Below are 20115 nucleotides of genomic sequence, written 5' to 3' on the forward strand. Positions count from 1 at the left end.
GGCAACACTGAGGGTTGCGATCCATTGCCGGACACAGAAAAAGACAAAAAAAAAAAAAAGGGAGCTCAGGACTGGAGTCCACCTGCCTTTTTCTGGCTTGAGCACTGCTCCCCAGATCTTACCCCCAAAGCCAAGAGGCCCAGAGTTGTCTGTCTCAAGGGGGCAAAGGGTACTGTCCTTGCAGGGTGGCCTCGGCTGTGGTCCTTAGGTCCCTCTGGGAGTGACGTCTCCAAGCCACGTTCACTGTCCTGGCACAACAACCCACTGGAAGAACTTCCCCTGGCCTGGGCTCCAGTCCCCCACCGCCCACCCCACCATGATGTCGAGTCTCTCAAGCTCCGGGGGCTGCTGTCCAGTCAGCAACACCCCACCCCCAGAGGAGACAGTAGTTCTGTCTGTTCTTAAACGTCATGGAGACAGTCACACGGGGCACTCTCTTCCGTGTCTGGCTCTTTCATTCCACATAATGTTTCTGAGATCCATGAGGCTGTTGCATGTGTCGATAGCTCCTTGCCTTTACCCCAGAGCAGCATTGCACTGCAGGGGTGTGCGGTGAGTCTAAATCCAAACACTGACGATATTGAGGCTTCCTGTGGATGGGAGGTGGGGCAGCTGCTTTGCATTTTTTTACATTTAATTTTTAAAAATTCTTTGAGATTTTTTGACATTAATAGACTTTACTTTTTAGAGATATTTTTACAGAAAAACTGAGCATAGTACACTGTTCCCATATACCTCCTCCCCCCTTCCACACACGGTTTCCCCTTCATTAACACCTTACATTACTCAGGTGCACTTCTTACATTGATGGACCCCTGTGGATAAGTTATTATTGGCTAAAGTCCAGAGTTTGCATCAGGGTTTGCTCTTGGGGCTGTACGTCCTGTGGGTTTGGACAAATATACGATGACACATGTCCAGCATTACAGCATCATACAGAGCAGTTTCACCTAAAAATAGAGTAGTTGCCCTAAAAATCCCCTGTGCTTCGCCTGTTCACCCCTCCCTCCCCCAACCCCGAGCAGCCACTGATCTCTCTGTGTCCACAGTTCTGCCTTTTCCTCAAGGTCCTGGGCTGGATCCTGCACAGGCTATAGGGAGAGAGGCTGGGAGGGGAGGTCTCCTGGGGGAGGACACGGGTAAGGCCCGGATCTGCTTGACCTGCCCTTTCCTGTTTCCCCTCAGGCCTGGCCAAGCCCATTGGTCTGGTGGAGGGCCCGGGGGGCCTGGGCCAGGGCGGCGTGGCCGCCACACTGCGGGACGACAGCCAGGAGACAGAGGGCAAGTTCGAGGAGTACGGCTACAATGCGCAGCTCAGCGACCGCATCTCCCTGGACAGGAGCATCCCCGACTACAGGCCCAAAAAGTGAGTGTGCGCCCCAGGCACCTCCAGGCAGCCCGGGGTCCAGGCCCAGCACTCTGGCAAGCTGTGGGCTCCGGGAAAGACAGATGTCAGCTGCTGAGAGAGAAGAGAGAGTGAGGGCCTGGGCTCTCCTCTGCATTGGGGATCTCTCCCTCTCTCTCTGTCTCCGTCTCTCTCGGTCTCTCTCTCTCTGTCTCTGTGTGTTTTTCTCTGTCTCTCCCTCGGTCTCTCTCTCTGTGTCTCTCTCTGTCTCTCTGTGTCTCTCTCTGTCTCTCTGTGTGTCTCTCTGTCTCTCCCTCTGCCTCTCTCTGTCTCTCTCTCTCTGTCTCTCTCTGCGTCTCTCTCTCTCTCTGTCTGGGTTCTTTGCTCTCTGGCTGTGACATCCTCTGCAGGCGAGGCCTCCTCTCTTTGACACGGACGTTTGCACGTCTGAGAAGGTGGGGCTGCGCCTTTGCTGAACCAGAGGTGCTGCCACTGACGCAAGTAACACGAGCTTGGGTGTCTGGGTTCTTTGCTCTCTGGCTGTGACATCCTCTGCAGGCGAGGCCTCCTCTCTTTGACGCGGACGTTTGCACGTCTGAGAAGGTGGGGCTGCGCCTTTGCTGAACCAGAGGTGCTGCCACTGACGCAAGTAACACGAGCTTGGGGCACCAGGCTCTGCCACGCACGTTTGTACCGCTGGCTGCCATTCAGTCCCTGCCACGGTGGGTTTAGACTTTGTTTAAAATCAGTGTCGCCTGTGTCTCAGAGGCATTTGTCATTTCCGTTGGCGGGCCTGTAAGCCTCTTGTCCCGTGGCCCAGAGCCATGGGATGGGATTAATCAGGAAGGTCAAATCCCTCATCACTGGGCCTTCCTGTCACTGAGGACGGAGACCTGGTCTCTGAGCATTACATGCTGTTCTAGAAGCTCACCAGGGCTCCTTGACGGACATGAACTTGAACAAATGCCATGTTACGTGGATGTCATAAATATGGTTCAGCCAAGCACAACATCTGGGCCGTAGGATGAATGACAACCTGGGCTGGGCTCCCCTCAGGGCTCTGTCTGCAGAAACACAGCAGGTGACGGGGCTGAACAGGAGGAGCTTCCGTAGCACCTTCCTGCAGGAGCCTGGGTTCAGGGCCAGCAGCTGCGGTCAAAGCTACGACGTGTGAGGGGTGGCAGGTGGCCACTGGGCTGCACTTGCAGGTCGCCTAGAGCAAGCTTGCAGGACAGGCGGCGGGGAGGGGTCCACTTTTAGCTCCCATGCTGGTCCTCCTGTCACTCGCCAGTGGACCCTGAGACAAGGATGCCCATGCAAGGAGCTTGTGTGGGGGATGGGGGCTGCAAGGAGGAGGAGGAAGTGCAGACAGGTGCCTCGTCAGTGTGGGTGCAGGGCAGCCACAGGTTCCAGCGCCTCGGCCACATCCAGCACTGGATCAATCGCATTATTTTATTTTCGTTCCGTTTGTTCTCGCAGTTACCATGATTTAGCACAATAATGCCAGCTATCCACTTGCAGTGATGAAACGAAGATTCCACTTTGAACTAAAATGCGTTTACGTTTAGAACAGGTCAATTTAAGGAAACGCACAAGGGCAAATAAAACAGCAGGGGAGCCTTGATGTGACAGTGGTCACAGACGTGGGGCTCTGATGGCTCGGGTCTGGGAAGCACGTCATCTGTGTTAGCCAGGCCTGTGCACAGAGCAGGGATAGCATGAGTGTGTGCTGATTTTTTAATGCTCCTTCAGTGGGTCCTGAATTTTGGAGGATGAACTGGAGAAGTCACCTGTGAGGATTCACATAGCGGTGGGATCTGCGCACTGTTCCTGGCCACAGGCTTCCAGGAAATGGGGTGTGGTTGGAGGACGTCCAAGACGAACCTCAAGCCCAATAATTTTCTAGAAGAACTCACAGAACTCAGAAAGCTGTTGTGCTCAGGGTAGTGACTACAGCAGTGAAAGGGCACAGATGAAACCAGCACAGGGAGGAAAGGCACGGGGCAGGGTCCAGGAGGGACTAGGCGTGCGCTTTGGGCAGCCCCTCCCAGGGGTCTCATGGACAGCACTTGGTTCTCTCAGCACTAACCTGTGACAGTGCCATGTGCCAAGTGCTGCCACCCAGGGAGGCTCACCCAGGCCTTGGTGTCCAGTTTTTATTGCTGTTGGTCACATGGCAGTGGCTGACCACTCATGTGACTGACCTTAGTCTCCAGTCCCTACAGAAGTCAAGGGGATACCCCATGGCTCAAAGCCCCACCATAAATCTCATGTAGCATAGACTGTCTGGGCCCAAATAAACAATGGCAGTCCTGTCAGGCAGGGCCTTCCAGGGCTCAGGGATCACCCCCAGGAGCTGGCAGGGGCCAAACCTTTAATGTGCAGGTGTAGATGAGCCCCGCCTGGGGCTGGCCCTTCCCTGCACACGTGGCAGCAGCACACACAGAGCACCCCAGCAGACGCGGCAGGAAGGAGGCTCTGAGCTCCCCACCCAGCGCCCACCTTGCCTGTCGACCAAGAAGGGCTTCTGGCCCTCAGGAATGGATCCAAAGCAGCAGGGGAGATGGGATCTGTTCTCCCAGCCTTCATGCCTTACCTCACAGCTCTCATTGTAGGAAGAAAGTTCCTAAGTAACTTCACCATGCTAGCATTTCTGGAGAACCCTCTGGAGGCTTCTCAGCCTGACTTTGGTCCTGTCAGTAGGTAAAGGGAGCTCTGAGTCAGGACTGGATTACGGTTGGGGCTCAGCCTCCACGAGACCCTCTGAATCCCCCTGTGTCTGGTTTTCTAGAGGTCAGGCAGGTAGACCCTTACTGCTGACACACTGCCCAGTCCTGGGCTGGGTGAAGGTCTCCCAATGACCCCTCTCTCTGCCTCTCCCCGTATCAGAGCAGTAGCTTTTCTGGAATAGATGTGAGTCTGTGTGAACAGATGGCTGTTTGCCTCCCAAACTAGATCCTCTCTTGGGGCAACAACTCTCAGGCTCCCCGTGGGAAACCGCATCCCCACTCTGACCCATTTTCAGCCCCAGCTGCAGGGGTAGGTCACATGACCCAGGTCTAAGCCAATCAGAGCATTCTGGTCCACCAGCCACCATGATTGTCTCAGGGCTGGTCATATGGTATAAGCCAGTCCAGTCAGGATGAATCTTGGAATTAGCATGAGGCCATTGAGAAAAAAAGCCAGGTCTCTTCCCAGAAGGTAAAGTATCAAGGATGGCAGCTGGGGCAGCTGCAGCCATCTGAGCATCAAGAGGGGGAGCTTGGGGCTTCCAGGCCCACCATAAAACCCAAGGAAAATCCACTGCAGTAGAGGGAAGAACTGAGTTCCAGTGTCAGCGTATGAACACCTGGATCCAGCTGTTCCTGAAGCTTGCAATAAATTAGCACTTGTATTCACATAAACACATGCACACACATATTTTTAACTTTTTGCTTAAACAAATTTGAATTGAGTTCTCTGTTGATTAAAGCTGAAAGGGTTCCATCTGGCCTGCCTGGCATGAGACTGCACAACCTCACATCCTCAGAGACATTTCCCACCCCAGGTTTTGCTGGGCCAGGGGTTTGTCTGCACACTAAGAGCTCCTCTTGTGTTCCCTTTGAGGATTCAGCTCCATCCTCCTTCCCTCAGGGTGCCTCCTCTTGTAAGAAACATCAGTCTGCTGAAATAAAATCTGACAAAAGTGGTCAATTCCAGCTGTCCTTCTTATGTCTCGAAATAAGAAATCAGAACAAATTTTGAAAGAGCTTGCATTTACAATGTGCCTTCACTGATAGAAACTTGAAACTGTGATTTGAAGGGACACAGCTCTCTGTCTCCCTGCATTAGAGAATGTGGGTTTTATTTAGTTATTTACATGTTTATTTATATCCCATTTCTTTCCACACAAAAAAAGAGGAGGCTTTGACACCAACAAAATGCACAGATACTCACTCTCCCCCCTCAACACACACAGGCAATGTGGATAATAAGCCAGAAATAGGAAGCCTCCCAGGCTCTTCCTAGCACCTTTCCCAAGCTCTTTCCTGGTCCAGAGCTTCCCTCACACCCAGTGGATGAATCATGGCAAATTATTCACGTGCAGTGACAGGAAACTGAAAGACAGGGTTTCAGGCATGGCTTGATCTAGGGGACAATGCTATCAGCCATCAGTTCTGCTGCTTTCAAGTTGGCCCCTGTATCAGTCAGGATCCCGGCAGGAAACTCGTAACATACTCAAGTGGGAATGGGCAGAATACAGGAAAACCAGAAGGGATGTCGAGGCACCCGGAAGTATCAATAGTAAGGAGCTCTTCTATCCAAGGCCTGATGGGACAGGAGCAGAAACAGTGTCGCAGGGGAGGGGGACAATCCCTCTCTCCTCCCACCCTTCAGTTCCAACTGCGGCCTTGCCTGGACTGAGTTCAGCAGCAGCCAGAGGGCAGGGGAGCCTGGGACAAGCAGTTTCTAGAAGTCAGCCTGAAGGGCACAGCACAGGGTCAGGAAGAACAGAGAATGGACCTGGGGAAGGGACGGCCAGCAGAGGAGCCAGCCCAGCTTCATTCCCAGACTCGACATGGTGGCACCAAGCCTGCCGCTGTCACAGCTGATAGACTCAGATTCAGCAGAAAGGAGAAGCGGCCTCTCAGCAACAATTCAAGCAAGTCTCAGGCATGACTTTCATTGGTCCACGTTGGGTCATGTGCCCATCTGGGAACCAATCACAGCCAGAAGCCTGGGGAATGGAGTTCACTGATTGGTCAAGTCTAGGTCACACACTTCCCTTGGAAAATAAAGGTAAGGCCAGCATCATCCAGAGGCTGGGGTGGGGGCAGGGGGAGCTGACCCCCCATAGAAACCACAGAGCTGGCCTCATTGGCCCTGCCGTCCTGCACGCAGACCTCTGTGGTCACACGCTGGATGCTGTGGCTCTCCTGACAGTGGCCTCAGAAGGCTGAGTCCTACTGGGGTGGTCTGGGTGGTGAGGCTGAGGACCCCCCTGGTAGTTCCTGGTGCCTGCACTAGGGAGCAGTGACATTTTCTGTGATGTGTCACGGCAGAGTTGGGAACTTGGGGGTACCAAGTAGAAGTAGAAAGAGGTGACCTTGGAAACGGAGTCCGCATCTCCCTGACCTCATGTACAGCTGCTGTCATGGCGGCTCCAGTCTCGCTGGGCAAGAGGAGGTGTCCTTTCCCCACCTGAGCCTGAGCTGTGTGTGTTGTGGAAACAACCTTTGGAAGAGCAAATGCGTTAGTACTGGAAGCGGTCATGTCATCTGTCCCATGATCGAAGAGCCAACAGACGGAGGGTGAAGGCCAAAGTGAGTTCTCCCAGCTCTTTAAACCAGTGGGGCAAGAAAAGAACAACAGGAAGGAGGCAGCGTCCCATCCTCAGGGTGGGGAGTGATTCAACCTCTTGATCATCTTGGGGGCTGAATAATAAGACATAAAAAACTGTCTCTACCGAAAAAGGGAATTTGTTGGCTCAGGCAACTGAAAGGTAGGGTTTCAGGCATGGCTTGATTTAGGGGATGATTCTCTTGGGTTTTTAGAAAGTCCTGAGTTACTGATGCATAGATGTTGGGGATGTGAGAGTCCAGGTCTGGAGCAGTTTCTGGAGGGCCACATTTGAACCAGCTCTGGGGACGGCTGTACCAGCTCAGGGTCCCCCCCCCCCCAAGTCAGGGGCTGTGGGTGTACAGACTATACCCCCAGGTTTTGTATTCTAATATTCTGGTATGCTGTCCTATTTTAAGTCCCAAAATAGCTGGTATTTTTGATGCCTAATTCTTCTCTTTTCGATATTTTTTTTAAAGCTCTGAAGGCTGAATTATTTAAATCCCAAGAAATACTCGGAGAATTGGATGCTGCATTCAAATTCTGGATAGAACAAAGGGATAGAAAGGGTCTTGACCACTTTCACTCTCATTTGCAGTGCTCTGGGGAACCCTCTGGGAGAGAGCAGCTTAGTGTGTGGTGGTTGTTCTCTGGTGTTTCCCCCAGAGCCAGCAGGGGTCCTGATGGGTGGGCTTAGAATGGGGGAGAGGGAATCAAGAAAAACCAGGGGTGTATGCATGTGTTGGGAGATGAGGGAAGGAGGGCAGGAGGCAGAGGTTCTCAGAGCAGCTCGCAGCCCCCCGCAACTGGCTCCCAGTCCCCTCCTGTATAATTCATCTCAACCAGGACATCCCTCCTCATCCTACCTGGGGAGGCCCAAGCCAAAGAGCAAGGGGTCCTCAGGATTCTGGGACCAAAACTCTCCCAGGTGGGAGACATCCAAGGACAAAGTGTTATCAGAACATTGTCGTTGCTCACGGTGACTTGGGGCACCCATTCTCAGCAACCCGTTTTATGGTCAAAGACACCAAGGGTCAGGAGATTGGAACCCTTGCCTCAGGCCACCCAGCCAGAACATGAACCTGGCCCTTGTGGCTCTTGACCACAAAACTTTACTGCCTCCACAGAGAAAAACAAGGAAATAGAACTGATTCAGAATTGCATGAAATGAACCCTGAAATGTTGGTCTAGCATTGTGCCCACTCTGTGGGCTTCCCAGATATCTTCCTGTCTGCTCCCAGGGCCTGGACACATGCTCAAGGGCCGTCACTGAGCCTGACCCTGCCTCTCACGCTGGACACTGGTGGCCCCGGTTTGGCCAAGGAGGGAGGGTCAGGTTTCAGAAGCTCCCGGGCCCTCGCATCTGTCACCTTCATCCATGTGTTCTCAGAGTACTGGCTGAACAACACAAGAGCTCTGGGGTCACAAATTGCCCTCAGTTACGACCACGGTGGTTCCAGCAATGCATTTCACTGATGTCCCCCGGACAGCCCTGGCAGGCCCTGTGAGTCTGAAGCTGTCTTACCGACGCCACTGATTTAATACAGGTCAGAGAGGTTGTGGCACTGAGCAGGGGGGCAGCCCCAGCTCCTTCTCAAATAGGCACGGTCAAGGGCCTCGTGAATGCGATGCTGTGAGCATGGGGATGGGGGGAGGGTGGCGGGTGTCCTCTACCCAGTCCCCCACTTTTGGCTGCAGAACCCTAGGTTTTTCTGGGAGCCTTCTCTCTCTCCCATCCAGCTCTGTGTGGTCTGGGGCTAACTCTGTCAGGGTGAGGTATGTGACCCGGGCCTGGCCATTCGGAGTACAGGGATGAATTCCAGCATGGACACATGACCCAAGCCAGCCGGGACAATGCTCCAGGAACATTGCTGGGACTGTTGAAGAGTAAAAGACTTGCTGATCTTCAGACGGTTCACTGGACATCTTAGTCCATTTGGGCTGCCATAACACAGTACCACAGCCTGGGTGGTTTATAAACCAACAGCAGACATTTATTTCTCACAGTTTGGAAAGTCTGAGATCAGGGTGCTGGCATGGTGGGGCTTTGGTGGGGGCCCTCGCCCAGGTTGTAAACGGCTATTTTCTCATTGTGTCCTCATGTGGTGGAAGGGGCAAGGGAGCTCTCTGGGGTCTCTTTTAGGAGGGCACTTATCCTTTTCATGAATCTCCACCCTGATGACCTAATCACCTCCCAAATACCCCACCTCCTAATGCCATCACATTGAGGGTCAGGGATTCGACATATTGATTTGGGGGGGGACACAAACATTCAGACCAACATCCTGAGACTTCTGAGGAATGTGGAGAAGGCCTGGGTGAGAAGGAAGCCCCCCAGAGGAAGCAAGGCAGAGACACTGGGACAGCCATGCTCCTGACAACAAATTTGAGTCTCTGGATCCAGTGAAGCCAGAAGCTTCTCCCTAGACCTAGCAGTTTTGTGAGCCAAAATGCTTCTTTTGTATTTCACCAGTTTGAGCTGGATTTCAGGATGCTGACCAACAGAGGCACAGCAGGCAGGGGCAGGTGATGGAAGGGAGGGTCAGGATCTGTGCTGAGGGTAGGGGGCCAGGGGGGCGCCCCTAGCTGGAATCCAGGCTGAAGCCCAAGGTGCCAGATGCTACTTACACTTGCCTGTGCTGTTGCCAGCATGGGTTGGGGCACAGCTCACTCCTTCCCACCTGAAGAACTGGACTAAAAAGCTGCTCAATGAAACTTCCTGTGGCTGGTGATCTGGAGTGGAGTCAGCACACTTTCTCTGCAAAGGGCCTGACCACAAACATTCCAGGCTCTCGGGCCATGTGGTCTCTATGCAGCTACTCTGTCACTGTGGCATAAAAGCAGTGACAGTCAATGCATACATGGGTCGGTGTGGCTGTGATCCAATAAAACTAAATTTACAGAAATAGGTGGCAGGCTGACATAGCCCAGGAGCCTTAGCTTGCTGACTGTCTCCTGTTCTATAGCATGCATTTTTTTAGAATCTTACCTTCTTCATAGAACCCAGTGTGGCAGATGGTCGCATTTTACAATGGATACAAAAATGTCTCTTCTAGAATCTTGCCCCACCCCCATCAAGAGGTGGAGTCTGCATCCCTGCCCTTGGAATGGGGTGGGCTTTTGTGGCTGGTCGTCCAAGAGAAGAAGGCGAAAGTGAGTGTGAGACTTCCAGGTGTGGCGCATGGTCCGCCGTGGAATTGGTCCAACTGTCCTGAAGCCACCACGCCGAGGAAGCCCAACGGCATCCACACAGAGAGTCCACATGGACAGGCCCAGAGGCTGCTCTAGCCCCTGTGGCTCATTTTCAGCCTCCTGACAGACCCACCCCACAGAGGCCTTCCCAAATTCCCGACCTCCAGGAACCACAGAAGAAAAGGAAACGGTGGTGGTTGTGCGGAACCGCCGAGTCGCGGGCTGGTTGGGCAGCGGTCAATGACTGGGACACCCGGCGGGGAGCACCCAGGGCTGCAGGATTCTGACGTGAGGGTTTGCAATACTGAGGGGTGTCTCTGGGATTTGTCTGCTCTGCAAATAGCAGCAACAGCTCCGCATTGTCACACTTCAGCCATCGTGCCTGGCACTTAGTAGGCTCCCAGCAGATGTTTGTGGATGATTAAATGAATAGATAAATTAATGCAAGCTCACTCTATGCCCATTTGAAACTCTCAGATTCTGATTCCCTGAATGACTTTACTCCGCACAAAGGCCATGCCTCCAATCAGAAACTGTCCGATGGCTTGGACAGACAGGGCTGGTTGTTAGAAACACATATAAGATGTAGGAGTGCCTGTGTGCATGTGTGCACGTGTGTGCATGTATGTGTGTGTGCATGTGTGTGCGTGTGTTCCAGCACCAACGGGCATTTCCATCCGCTCTCAAACATCCTCACTACCTTCTTCCCATTAGATACATTATTGATTTCCCTTTGTCTAGAGGTAGATAGCTTTTCTAATTAAGCAGTGGCTTTAATTATGCCACAAAGCACATAACATAGATCTTGATTATAAAGACTGGCCCATGGGATAATGAAAGGAAGGCTGGCAAACCCAAATTAAACAGGATCATAAAAATGAATGACCTTATCCGAGAAGCCGTCCTACATTCCGGTGTGGTAATATCCCCCCTGATACATGTTTGCAAAGTCTTCATGCATATTAATTGTTTAAGCTGCAAACAGCTTGGCTGTCAACTCTAATAAGTGCAGATTTAGTGGATGGTGAATTTGAGGAGCTGGGAACAGGTACCTTGTGCCCAATTCAGGTTCCCGATGAAGCTTCTCCATCCAACGCCTCTTGCGTCTCAGCTCTGCAACAGGAAGGCAGGTGCTGCAAACATTGTAGGGGACCAGCATGAAACCATGCTGTGTTATGTGGCTTGTTCTGCGGGCAAGGTACCTGGTACTGGATCTTGACCAAGCAGTCGGCTTCTCACCAGTCGAGTCCCTTCCCTTCCCACACAGCTTACTCTGCCCAGGCCCCGGGGGCTGTGTGTCTGTGTCTTGGAGGGAAATCTCTCTGTGGGGGCCCCTCCAGTGAGGCTGCTCTCCCAGTTCTGGGGTGGTCTTTGAGGGGGAACAAACTCCCTCTGGGCTGTCTCTGCCTTTGAAATAGGCTCTGGGAGCCCCTCCAGGGCGAGACTTGCCCTCGCTGCAGCAGTCAGGGGCTGGCAGAAGCTGATCTGCGGGGTGCCGAGCCTCTGCCCGAGCTTCCCTCCAGATGTGCTGGGATTGGTGAGGCGTGGCTGCTTCATACAGGCCGGCCCTGGTCCTTGGAGCAGGAGGAGCTGGACACAGACTCTGAATTGAATGTAAAAATGCCTGAGGTCTTCACAGGCCTGGGGTCGCTGGGACTCCCAGATGGCCCTGCTGGGGATCCTCAGGGCTGATGGCAGGGGAGGCGCCAACAGATGACCCCCTGAGCAGAGCTGGGTCCTGATGACACGTGTCACGTCATCAGACCTCTGGAGGATCTGCCGGCACAGGGGCCAGCAGCCCTGTGGGCTATCCAAGGAGTGTCCCTTCTGTACACTGCCTGGAGGAGCAGGAGGACTTGGGCCCTGCAGACCACACCCCAGGCCTCATGGTCCCACAGAAGCATGGACACTGCAGACAGCCTGGGGACTTGCAGCAGCATTGTCCCTTATCCCCTGAGGAAGGTGTTGGCAGCCACCCCTGCAGCCCTGAGGGCAGGGAGCCAGCTCTGCTCCAGACAACCAGATTCATCAGTGCAGTTGGTGGTGACCTCATGACCCCAAGAGATTGTTCTTTGTGTGAGGGTGTGTGTGTGTGTGTGTGTGTGTGTGTGTGTGCGCGTGCGCACGCACAAGTGTTCAGGTGTCTTGTTCCTGATGTGTGGGTCTGTGAGCACCTGTGAGCATGTGTGTGTCTGTCTGTGTGTCCAAGGGTCATATGTGTGCCGTACCTCTGTGAATGTGTCTGAGGTGAGTCTGTGTCCCCCATAAGTGAGTCTGACTCAGTGCGTCTGGGTCGCGTGTCTCTGTGAAGATGAGTTTGGACAGCCGGGAGGCGGGGCAGCAGCCTCACTGAGGGTTCTGTGCTGGCTCCAATGTTTCTGCGAGGGCTGGTGCCACACAGCCGGCAGGCACTGCTGTCAGGAAGACATCCACAAAGCATGTCGCAGCAGCAACCTCCCAGTGACTGTCTTCCAAGAACCCTCTCCAGTAGCTATTCCCAGAAACATCCATCACAGAGCAACTTCCTGGGTCTGCATTGGAACCCAGCTGCCTCCTCTGTCAGGAGACGTGTGTGACCTGTTGCCACGATGTGGAGCCCGCCACCCCTGGGAGGACCCCAACACCTCATTTCCCTCGTCCTGTGCTGATCTCTCCAGGGCACAAAGGGCGTCCCCATAAATTTGTTAGTTTTGCGGTGTGGCCCTGTGTCCTGTGACCAAGACCTCGGAAATGGCATTCAAAAGCCGAGTAAGCGTTTCTGCTCCTCTGTGGTTTTATTAATCCTCTCAGAAAGGTCTCTGTGGTTGAGGATCTCCTGCCTCCCTGGCCCTGAGCTGGAACCTCTGGAATCCCCATGGGAGGGCCCATCCCGTCCCAACTGCACCCTTCTCTGCCCCTTCCCCACCCTAGCATTCCTCCAGCCACTCTGCAGGGAACACTGCCATGTGCCCAGCCCCAAGTGGGGACACTGTGTGTCCACGGCATAGAGGGACCAGGCCAGGCTTTGGGACGTGAGCCCGGTCAGTTACTGTGGCTGCTTAATGATTACCCTCCAATCGGCCACGTTTTGACCATGCTAATGCTCAGGGACACAGAGGGCGTGAGCTCAGACAGGGTGTGGAGGGAAAGCACAGAGCCATCTGGGGAGATGCAAGGGTGACGTCATGCTCATCTGGCAGCAGCGCCGCCCTCCAGGCGCCTGCACAGCCACTGCATGGACTGGGCATCCTCATAGCACAGCGTCTCTGTGGACAAGGCAGGCTTGTTGCCCTTTAGGACTCAGCCTGGATGTCGTGCAGCGCTGTGCCTGCTGTGTTCCATTGGTGGAAGGTGCCAGAAGCTCTCTGAGATTCAAGGGCAGGGTGGCCTGATCCCGGGGTAGAAGAGTGTGTAAGATGTGGCTATTGTAACCAACCTATTTCAGAACATTGTGTGCGATGTCTGGGGGACAAGGGCTGATGAAGTTCTGAGGGAGGACTGGGATTTCCCCCTAAAGAGAATAGATGTCTGTATCAATGAGAATTCTTTCAAATGAAAAAACAACACAATCAACCACTTGTTTAGAAATGGCTGCAACAATAAAGGGATCATGGTCTCAGACAAGAAGAAGTTGGAGGCAAAGAGGACCCATGGAGGTTCACCTGTGGCTCGATGATGTCATCAGGACCTAGGCTCTTTCTGTGTCTCTGCTCTGCCACACCCAGTACACTAGACTTGTCTCCTCATGGTCACAATATGGCTGCTGAAGCTCCCAGCATCACATCCTCTCAGGCCAGATTTCCAGAAGGCTAGAATAAAATGTCCTGCATCCTGCCCCTCTTCAAGAGTAGAGAAAACTTTCCCAGAAGCACCCAGCAGACCCCCCTCCCCCATGACTCATGGGCCCAGTTCCTACACCAACCTCTGCCATGGAAGTGCCAGAATTGGTTTCCACAAATTAAGACTTACCCACTGGGGCTGGAGAGGAGCCTAGGCTCTGAAGCCCAAAAACTAAATAAAATTGGGTTCTGTTGGGAGGAAAAGCAAACAGGGGAGATGGCCACTGGGCAGAGTTGGGTTATCATTGCTGTGTAACAAAATGCCCCAAAACATAGCAGCATGAGAGGACACCCTCATTTTATTTTGATCCCTCCTGGTTCTGGAGGTTGTCAGGGCCGGGCAGGCGGCTCCCACATGAGGTCTCTGGTGCATTTGAAGGTGGTGCCCGGGGTGGGAATCATCCAAAGATCAGACAGCGGGAAGGGACTAGCGGGGGCTCCTCGGGCATCCTGTCCCTCTGTGGTCTTTCTGCGTGGTCTGTCCAGCAGGTGGCTTCAGTGTAGCCAGTTTCTTAGATCTGAACTCAGGCCTCCGAGAGAGAGCTGGACAGAAGCTGCCTGCCTTCCGCACAACCTCAAAGGTCTGCAGTGTCACATGTGCTGCATTCTGTTCATGGGGCAGGCACCAGGCTCTGCCCAGCTGTAAGGGAAGAGGCCGTGGATGCCACCCCTGGGGAGGTGGGAGCATCTGGAAGAGCAGGGGTATCAGAGAGGTTGTGCAGACAGTTTAGGAAATACGCTGGGGGAGGACATGCGGTTGAGAGGGGGCCTGTCCTTCTCTGTGATGCTGGATGGGTCTGCCCCATTGTAGCCTGTGGGAAGCGGTGGCTCTGCTGTGGATGACAAGCTGTTCCTGCTGGGCCTGTCTGGAATGATGGAGGAAGTGGCCGGAGAGAGGTCCCAGGAGGGCCTGGGGTGGCCCTGAGCCCGGGCATCCCTGAGAGGTGCCCAGGGTGGCCTTCCAGCCTCACCTGCAGTCCTCAGCAAGGCTGCGTCACCATGCAGGCCAGGCTCGGCTGCTGAGAGGCAGGGCCACAGCAAGTGGACAGTCAGCTCTGCCCCGTGCAGCTTTCGTGCGTCCTTAACTCCTTTTCATTTTGGACCTTGGAGACATGGGATGGGACCGATGTCAAACCTTGTTCATGACATTCCTTGTTGTTGGCCCTTTCATAACCACATTTGTTTATGCACTTAGTTTCAATAATAAAATAAGCACCTGGATCCAGGATGGGCTCCTGGGACAGAAAGAGGATATTAGGGAACGAGAAGGTGTTCGTCGGTAGTGGCCAGTGCTGTCCCCTGGCAGGAGACGTTTACCACAGGGAAGTGGAGCACAGCCTCACAGCTTTTCCATAGTCCCAAACTACTCTAAAATTAAAAGTTCCAATGTGGGAACCAAAATAAATAATTTTTTTTAAAGTTTACTTCTTAAATGTGAAGGAAGATATTCTCCAAAGAAGATTTCAGTCTTGTCGAGGAAACAAGCCTTCGATACACCCAGCAATGAAGTGGAGTGGAGCAAAATCCACACCTGCCATTATGAACAGAGGAAGCGGGTGTCTGGCGAAGGGCCTGGATCGGAGGTGCCAGCCTCACGGCGGACATACGTGGAGTGGGAGGCGACCCTAGGCTTGCAGGCAGAGGCTGGACAGAGCGCAAAAGGCTTCCTCTCCTGGAGATGTGTCCGTCTGTGCATCTGCCTGTGAGCCCCAGAAAGCCGGGGGCTCAGCTCCTCCTCAGTGCCCCTGCATTGTGTGCTTTGTCTGCCGAGGGGCCAAGTTGGCCTCCCCTCCCCTCCAGGAGGCTGAGGTCCTACCTGGGATTCTCTGTGTCCTGGCTGAGGACAGGTTAGGGTGAAGCACTGGCTTCGTCTCCACTGGCAGTGCCGAGACAAGTCCCGCTTTCCTGGACAGGATTTCTGGAGCCACAACTATTCTGTGACAGCCACGGCCACAGTCAGATCATTACGTTTGGGCCCAGAGAGATGCTTACTGCTCAGGCTGAGCATTTGGGGGCAGCTGACTGGCAGGAATCCTCATGATGGTATCCTCAGTTCTTATGTGATATGCATTTAATTTGCCCAAAAGAAATTCACCTGAGCTGGATTGGGACTCCTTCGACTGCAAGTGATAGTAAACCCATCTCCCACTGGCTTAAGCCAGAAAGAGAGACAGAGAGATAGATAAAGAGGGAATGTGCTGTTCCCACAACTACAAAGTCCAGAGGAAGTGCTGGCTTCAGGCTAGCAGGACTCAGGGCTCAGATGGTGCCATCTGGACCCAGTGTCTGGCCATCTCTCACTCTGCTGCAGCCTTGTTGGCTTAGCCTGAGCCTCCACTGCCTGCAAGATGGCTGCAGCCACTCCAGCCTCATGTCCTCTCTCCCTGGAACCAGCCTCTCCCTCCGTGGCTCTGATTGAGCCGTGTGTCCATCCCTGAGCTTATTGCTGTGCTGACTGGCTCAGACCTAGTCACGTGCCCACCTCTGCATCCAGGGAACAGAATTCCACCCAGCTACTTGGAGACTGACCAAGGGGAATGAGCCCCAAATTTATGGGGAGGAGGAGAACAGGGGCTCAGCAGGACAGCAGCAAAAGTCCAGAGCCCTGGGACCAGGCAGGTCAGGACTCTGTCACTGGTGTTCCCTTTTCAGGGGAAGGAGGGACGTTGAGAGGATCACCCTTTAACACATCACACCCTGCACATCAGGCTGAGTGCAAGGGGAGGATGAGGTTGGAACCCTCCATGGGGCTGGATCCCAGGGCCTGGACCAGGGCTTCTCCATGTGGGCATTTTCACACCCAGGGGACATTCAATGATGTCTGATGACAGTCTGGATGGTCACGTGTGGGGGGAGGCCAGACATGCTTCTCCACACTGTGCAGTATTAGGACAGCCCCCACGCAGGCAATGCTCACAGTGCTGGGGTTGGGAAACCCCAATTGGGATGGATTAGCAGTGTGTTGGTGACAACTGGAGAGTTCCCCAAATAAGACACATGCCCCAGTGTTGGGGACAGACCCTTCTGTCAGGAGCCTGCAGTCAGTTCATGCATATATATGCCCATGCATGTGTGTGTGTGGCAGTGTATCTTCAAATTTACCACAAGCCTGAAATTTAGACTTTGATGTTCCCTTCAAACAAAATTATTCACAGAGATTCACCGACAGGTCTGATGGCTTTAAACCTTCCATTCTGCCATAAACTATGATGAGGCTGTGCACACACATGCCAGGTCCTGCCCTCAGCGGGGTGGGCAGAGCAGAGACCAGAAAGCAAACCAGGCTGTGAGCCTGCGGTGCGGTGGACCCTGAGGAAAACAAGGCGGGGAAGCTAGAGCTCGGGGAGCCGTGTGGCCATCCAGGCAGGGGAGGGTGTGCAAAGGCCCTGGGGCAGGAGCAGGTCTGGTGCATACGTGGCAGAGCCAGGAGGCCTCATGGTGCTGTGGAAAGAGCAGGGCCCAGCTCACATAATCCTGCAGACTTAGACCTTTCTCTGGGGGTGGAGGGCCTGGAAGCCACATGAGGAAAGTGCATCCCGGAGGAAGGAGCCATAGCCAGATGGGTCAGATGCCGCCTGGATGTCAAGGAAGGGAGAATAGAGACTGGACATTGGACTAAACAAATTTGAGGTCATGTGATGTTGCCAGACCAGGCAGTGGAGCAGCAGCCACTCTGGAAGGTGAGGAAGGGCCACCCCAGTTTGTCATGATGGGAGCACAGCAAGGGCAGGTGCTTGAGGGAGAGCCGGTGGGACGGTGAGTCTGGTTTTTCTTTTAACCTGTGATTGTCTCGTGAAGGGTATAAATAACTGGCCTTAAGTTTCTGAAATGGAATGTTCATCGATGGAGCTTAAACGTTCAAAGTATACCAACCACTACGCTGGTCTTTCTCTACCTGTTAAATGAACAAAGAACCTCAGAGCTTGGAGGTGGCCAGGGTTTCCTTCTAGCCCCTGAGGCCCTAAGGGGGGACCATCTGTGCTTCCTGGACAGGGCGATGGGTCCCGATGTCCCAGGCCCATCCATCCCTAGCCCACATCCCTTCTAAGGGTGACGTGGCCTCTGCCCAGCCCTCAATCACTGCAGCTCCCGAGCTGTTCTCAGAGCAGCGATCTCGCTGAACTCTAATTCTTTCCAAACACCATAAACTTGGTTTATTTTCTATCTGACAGAAATGGTGCTATTTCAGTCCACAGAATCCTCTGGTTCCACGTAAGCTGAGTTATTCCAGGCAGGGTTCGGCGCTTAATGGTTTGCGTTTGTTTCCTCTGTCACATCAGAGGTGGTGAGAGCCAGGGCCACTGGTCTTTGATTCCCCACCCCAGCAAAGGGGCTGCCCCACAACCATTGAAACAGGGTGGGCTGATTCAGGTGCAGAAGGAAACTGGAAAAAGACACTCCCAGCAGCATCTCCTGTCATAACAAGATCCTGGAAATCACCATGATGTCCCTGCTCGTGGAGCGGAAGCGTGATGTGGTCATACTATGGACATGGCACCATAGTGAACGTGGCCACAGCCCACGCAGCAATACAGGTGGAATCTCAGGAACTTAATGTCAAGTGGGAAAAGCAGGATGCTGGACTGTGTGCGTGAGATACATCCTTCTGTGCCAAGCTCAAAAACACATGGCGCATGACTTGGGGTGTGCAGCTATGTGATAGAGCTGTAAAGAGGGTGGCTGAGGTGTTCGGGAAGTTCAGAGAGCAGCTGCCCCTGTGGGAAGAGGGTGAGGGGCCGGGCGGGCACACCGCAGCCAGCAGGGGGTGAGGATGCTCGTGTTCCTAAATGGGGTGTCGGGCACAGGCTTGTTATTGCTTCGTTAATTGTCATATCTGTCATATGTTTGATAAATATCCTAGTGTGTCTGCTCAACACTTAATAAACACAATTTAAGTAAAGAAGAGCATTATATTGTAAGTCAAAGAGATTATTTGATGCAAAGTAGTGTTGGGTAATTTATTAAGCCTTTGTACATTAACAGAATAAAGTAACATAGGGCATTTTATCCCATGGAAAACAAAGAAAGAAAAGTCTGGAAGAAATGTGCACGGCAGCTTGCCAAGGTGCTCATTGCTGCTGCTGTGTAGCAGGAAGGCTGGAACTCATGTGTGTGCCCAAAGCGGTGGCTGGGCTGAGCGCATGGTTCTCTGTCCCCCACCACAGCCTGCAGCATGACAAGGATCTGGGCCTATATGAAACTGCCATCCTGAAAGCCAAGAAACATCTACCCCTGCCCCTCCCCCCACACCCGCCCCGCCCCTCACCACTGCCCATTCCGTCCCACCATCAGGACACTCTTCCCTCGGTCCTGATGAGATCTGGGCCAGGTCCACAGTGTCCTGGTCACTCAGATGACAGAAGGTCCTCCAGTCCCTTTGGGCCCTGAAGTCTCAGTCCAGTATTAGTATGTCCAGCCCTTGCACTAGTCCCTGCTGTGTACTAGTCCCTGCCACGTGCTAGTCCCCGCTGTGTGTTCCATTCAAGGTCAAAGCCCGCCCTCAGTCTGATTTAGGACAGCTTTAAGGAGGCCACCAGCAGTGGGGAGGACTGTGGTAGGTTCCTCTCTCTCCTCTGCCCCCCCACTTTCACCTGCCACCTCTGACCCCTGCAGCACTGGGAGGGGGCCAGTGAGGGTGTAGGAAAGGTCTTGTTTGACTGGTATTTCGTCTGCCGGCATCCCCGAGGCTCAGAAGACCAATGCCACTGTCTCTCTGTGCAGGAGCTGCTCTTCAGAGAACTCTGATTTGCATTGTATTGTCATTTGTGTTGCAGTAACATGTGCACATGGTACAGAGAGGGCAAACAAGGAAGAGCCCCCTCTCCGCAGTTCTGATATTTCCGGTTTGGGAGCCTCCTGTGGGTCCTGCACAGCTGGCCCAGCACCCACCGCAGGCTGTGTCAGTAGCTGGCACCTGCCGACTCGGGACCTCACAGGTCGGAGCCTGAAGCAGTCCCCTTTTAGCATCCTTTCACAGGTGCATCACTGGGTGTCACGTTGAATCCAAACAGCAAGCCATGAAGCCATGACTTCTGATGACACCGTTTACATCTAGGAAGGAAAAAGCCACCTCCAAATTGCATATTCTATGGAGAGGGATCTGGAAGGACATTTGTCAAACTCGTATCAGTGTCACCTCTGGGGAGGGAGAAGGAGCGAGGATTGGTGGCAGTCGTCAAAGGACATTTCATTTTATCTGTCATAGCCATAGTTTTATTTATTCTAAAGAAGACAATCTATTCATTTTATTGTGTAAAAAAAATTCAAAAATGGGATAAAGAAATCTGGGAGAAGCAGACAACAGAAACATAGAAGCGTGTGAAGGAGTGACATAAGCATGTGTCACGGGACGGATAAGGACACGGTGGAGAGAGGGACAGTGTGCTCCCACCCAGGTTGGTCTTCTTAAAAGGGCTACATGCCACTATCCTGTCTCTGTCT

At 53.4% G+C, this 20115-nt stretch overlaps 1 protein-coding gene across 1 annotated transcript in view; it reads left to right on the forward strand.

The window, feature by feature from the left end:
* LOC103606339 (polypeptide N-acetylgalactosaminyltransferase 9-like) overlaps positions 1-20115 on the forward strand; it is a gene marked incomplete at its 3' end in the record, with an annotated part of 104906 nt that overhangs the window by 65904 nt on the left and 18887 nt on the right. The window contains exon 2 of the mRNA XM_008590954.1: positions 1186-1366. Coding sequence (XP_008589176.1) covers positions 1186-1366 — 181 coding nt within the window. The remainder of the gene's footprint in view (positions 1-1185; positions 1367-20115) is intronic.

The sequence above is a fragment of the Galeopterus variegatus genome, unplaced genomic scaffold, assembly GCF_000696425.1.
Source record: "Galeopterus variegatus unplaced genomic scaffold, G_variegatus-3.0.2 Scaffold6503, whole genome shotgun sequence".
NCBI lineage: Eukaryota > Metazoa > Chordata > Mammalia > Dermoptera > Cynocephalidae > Galeopterus > Galeopterus variegatus.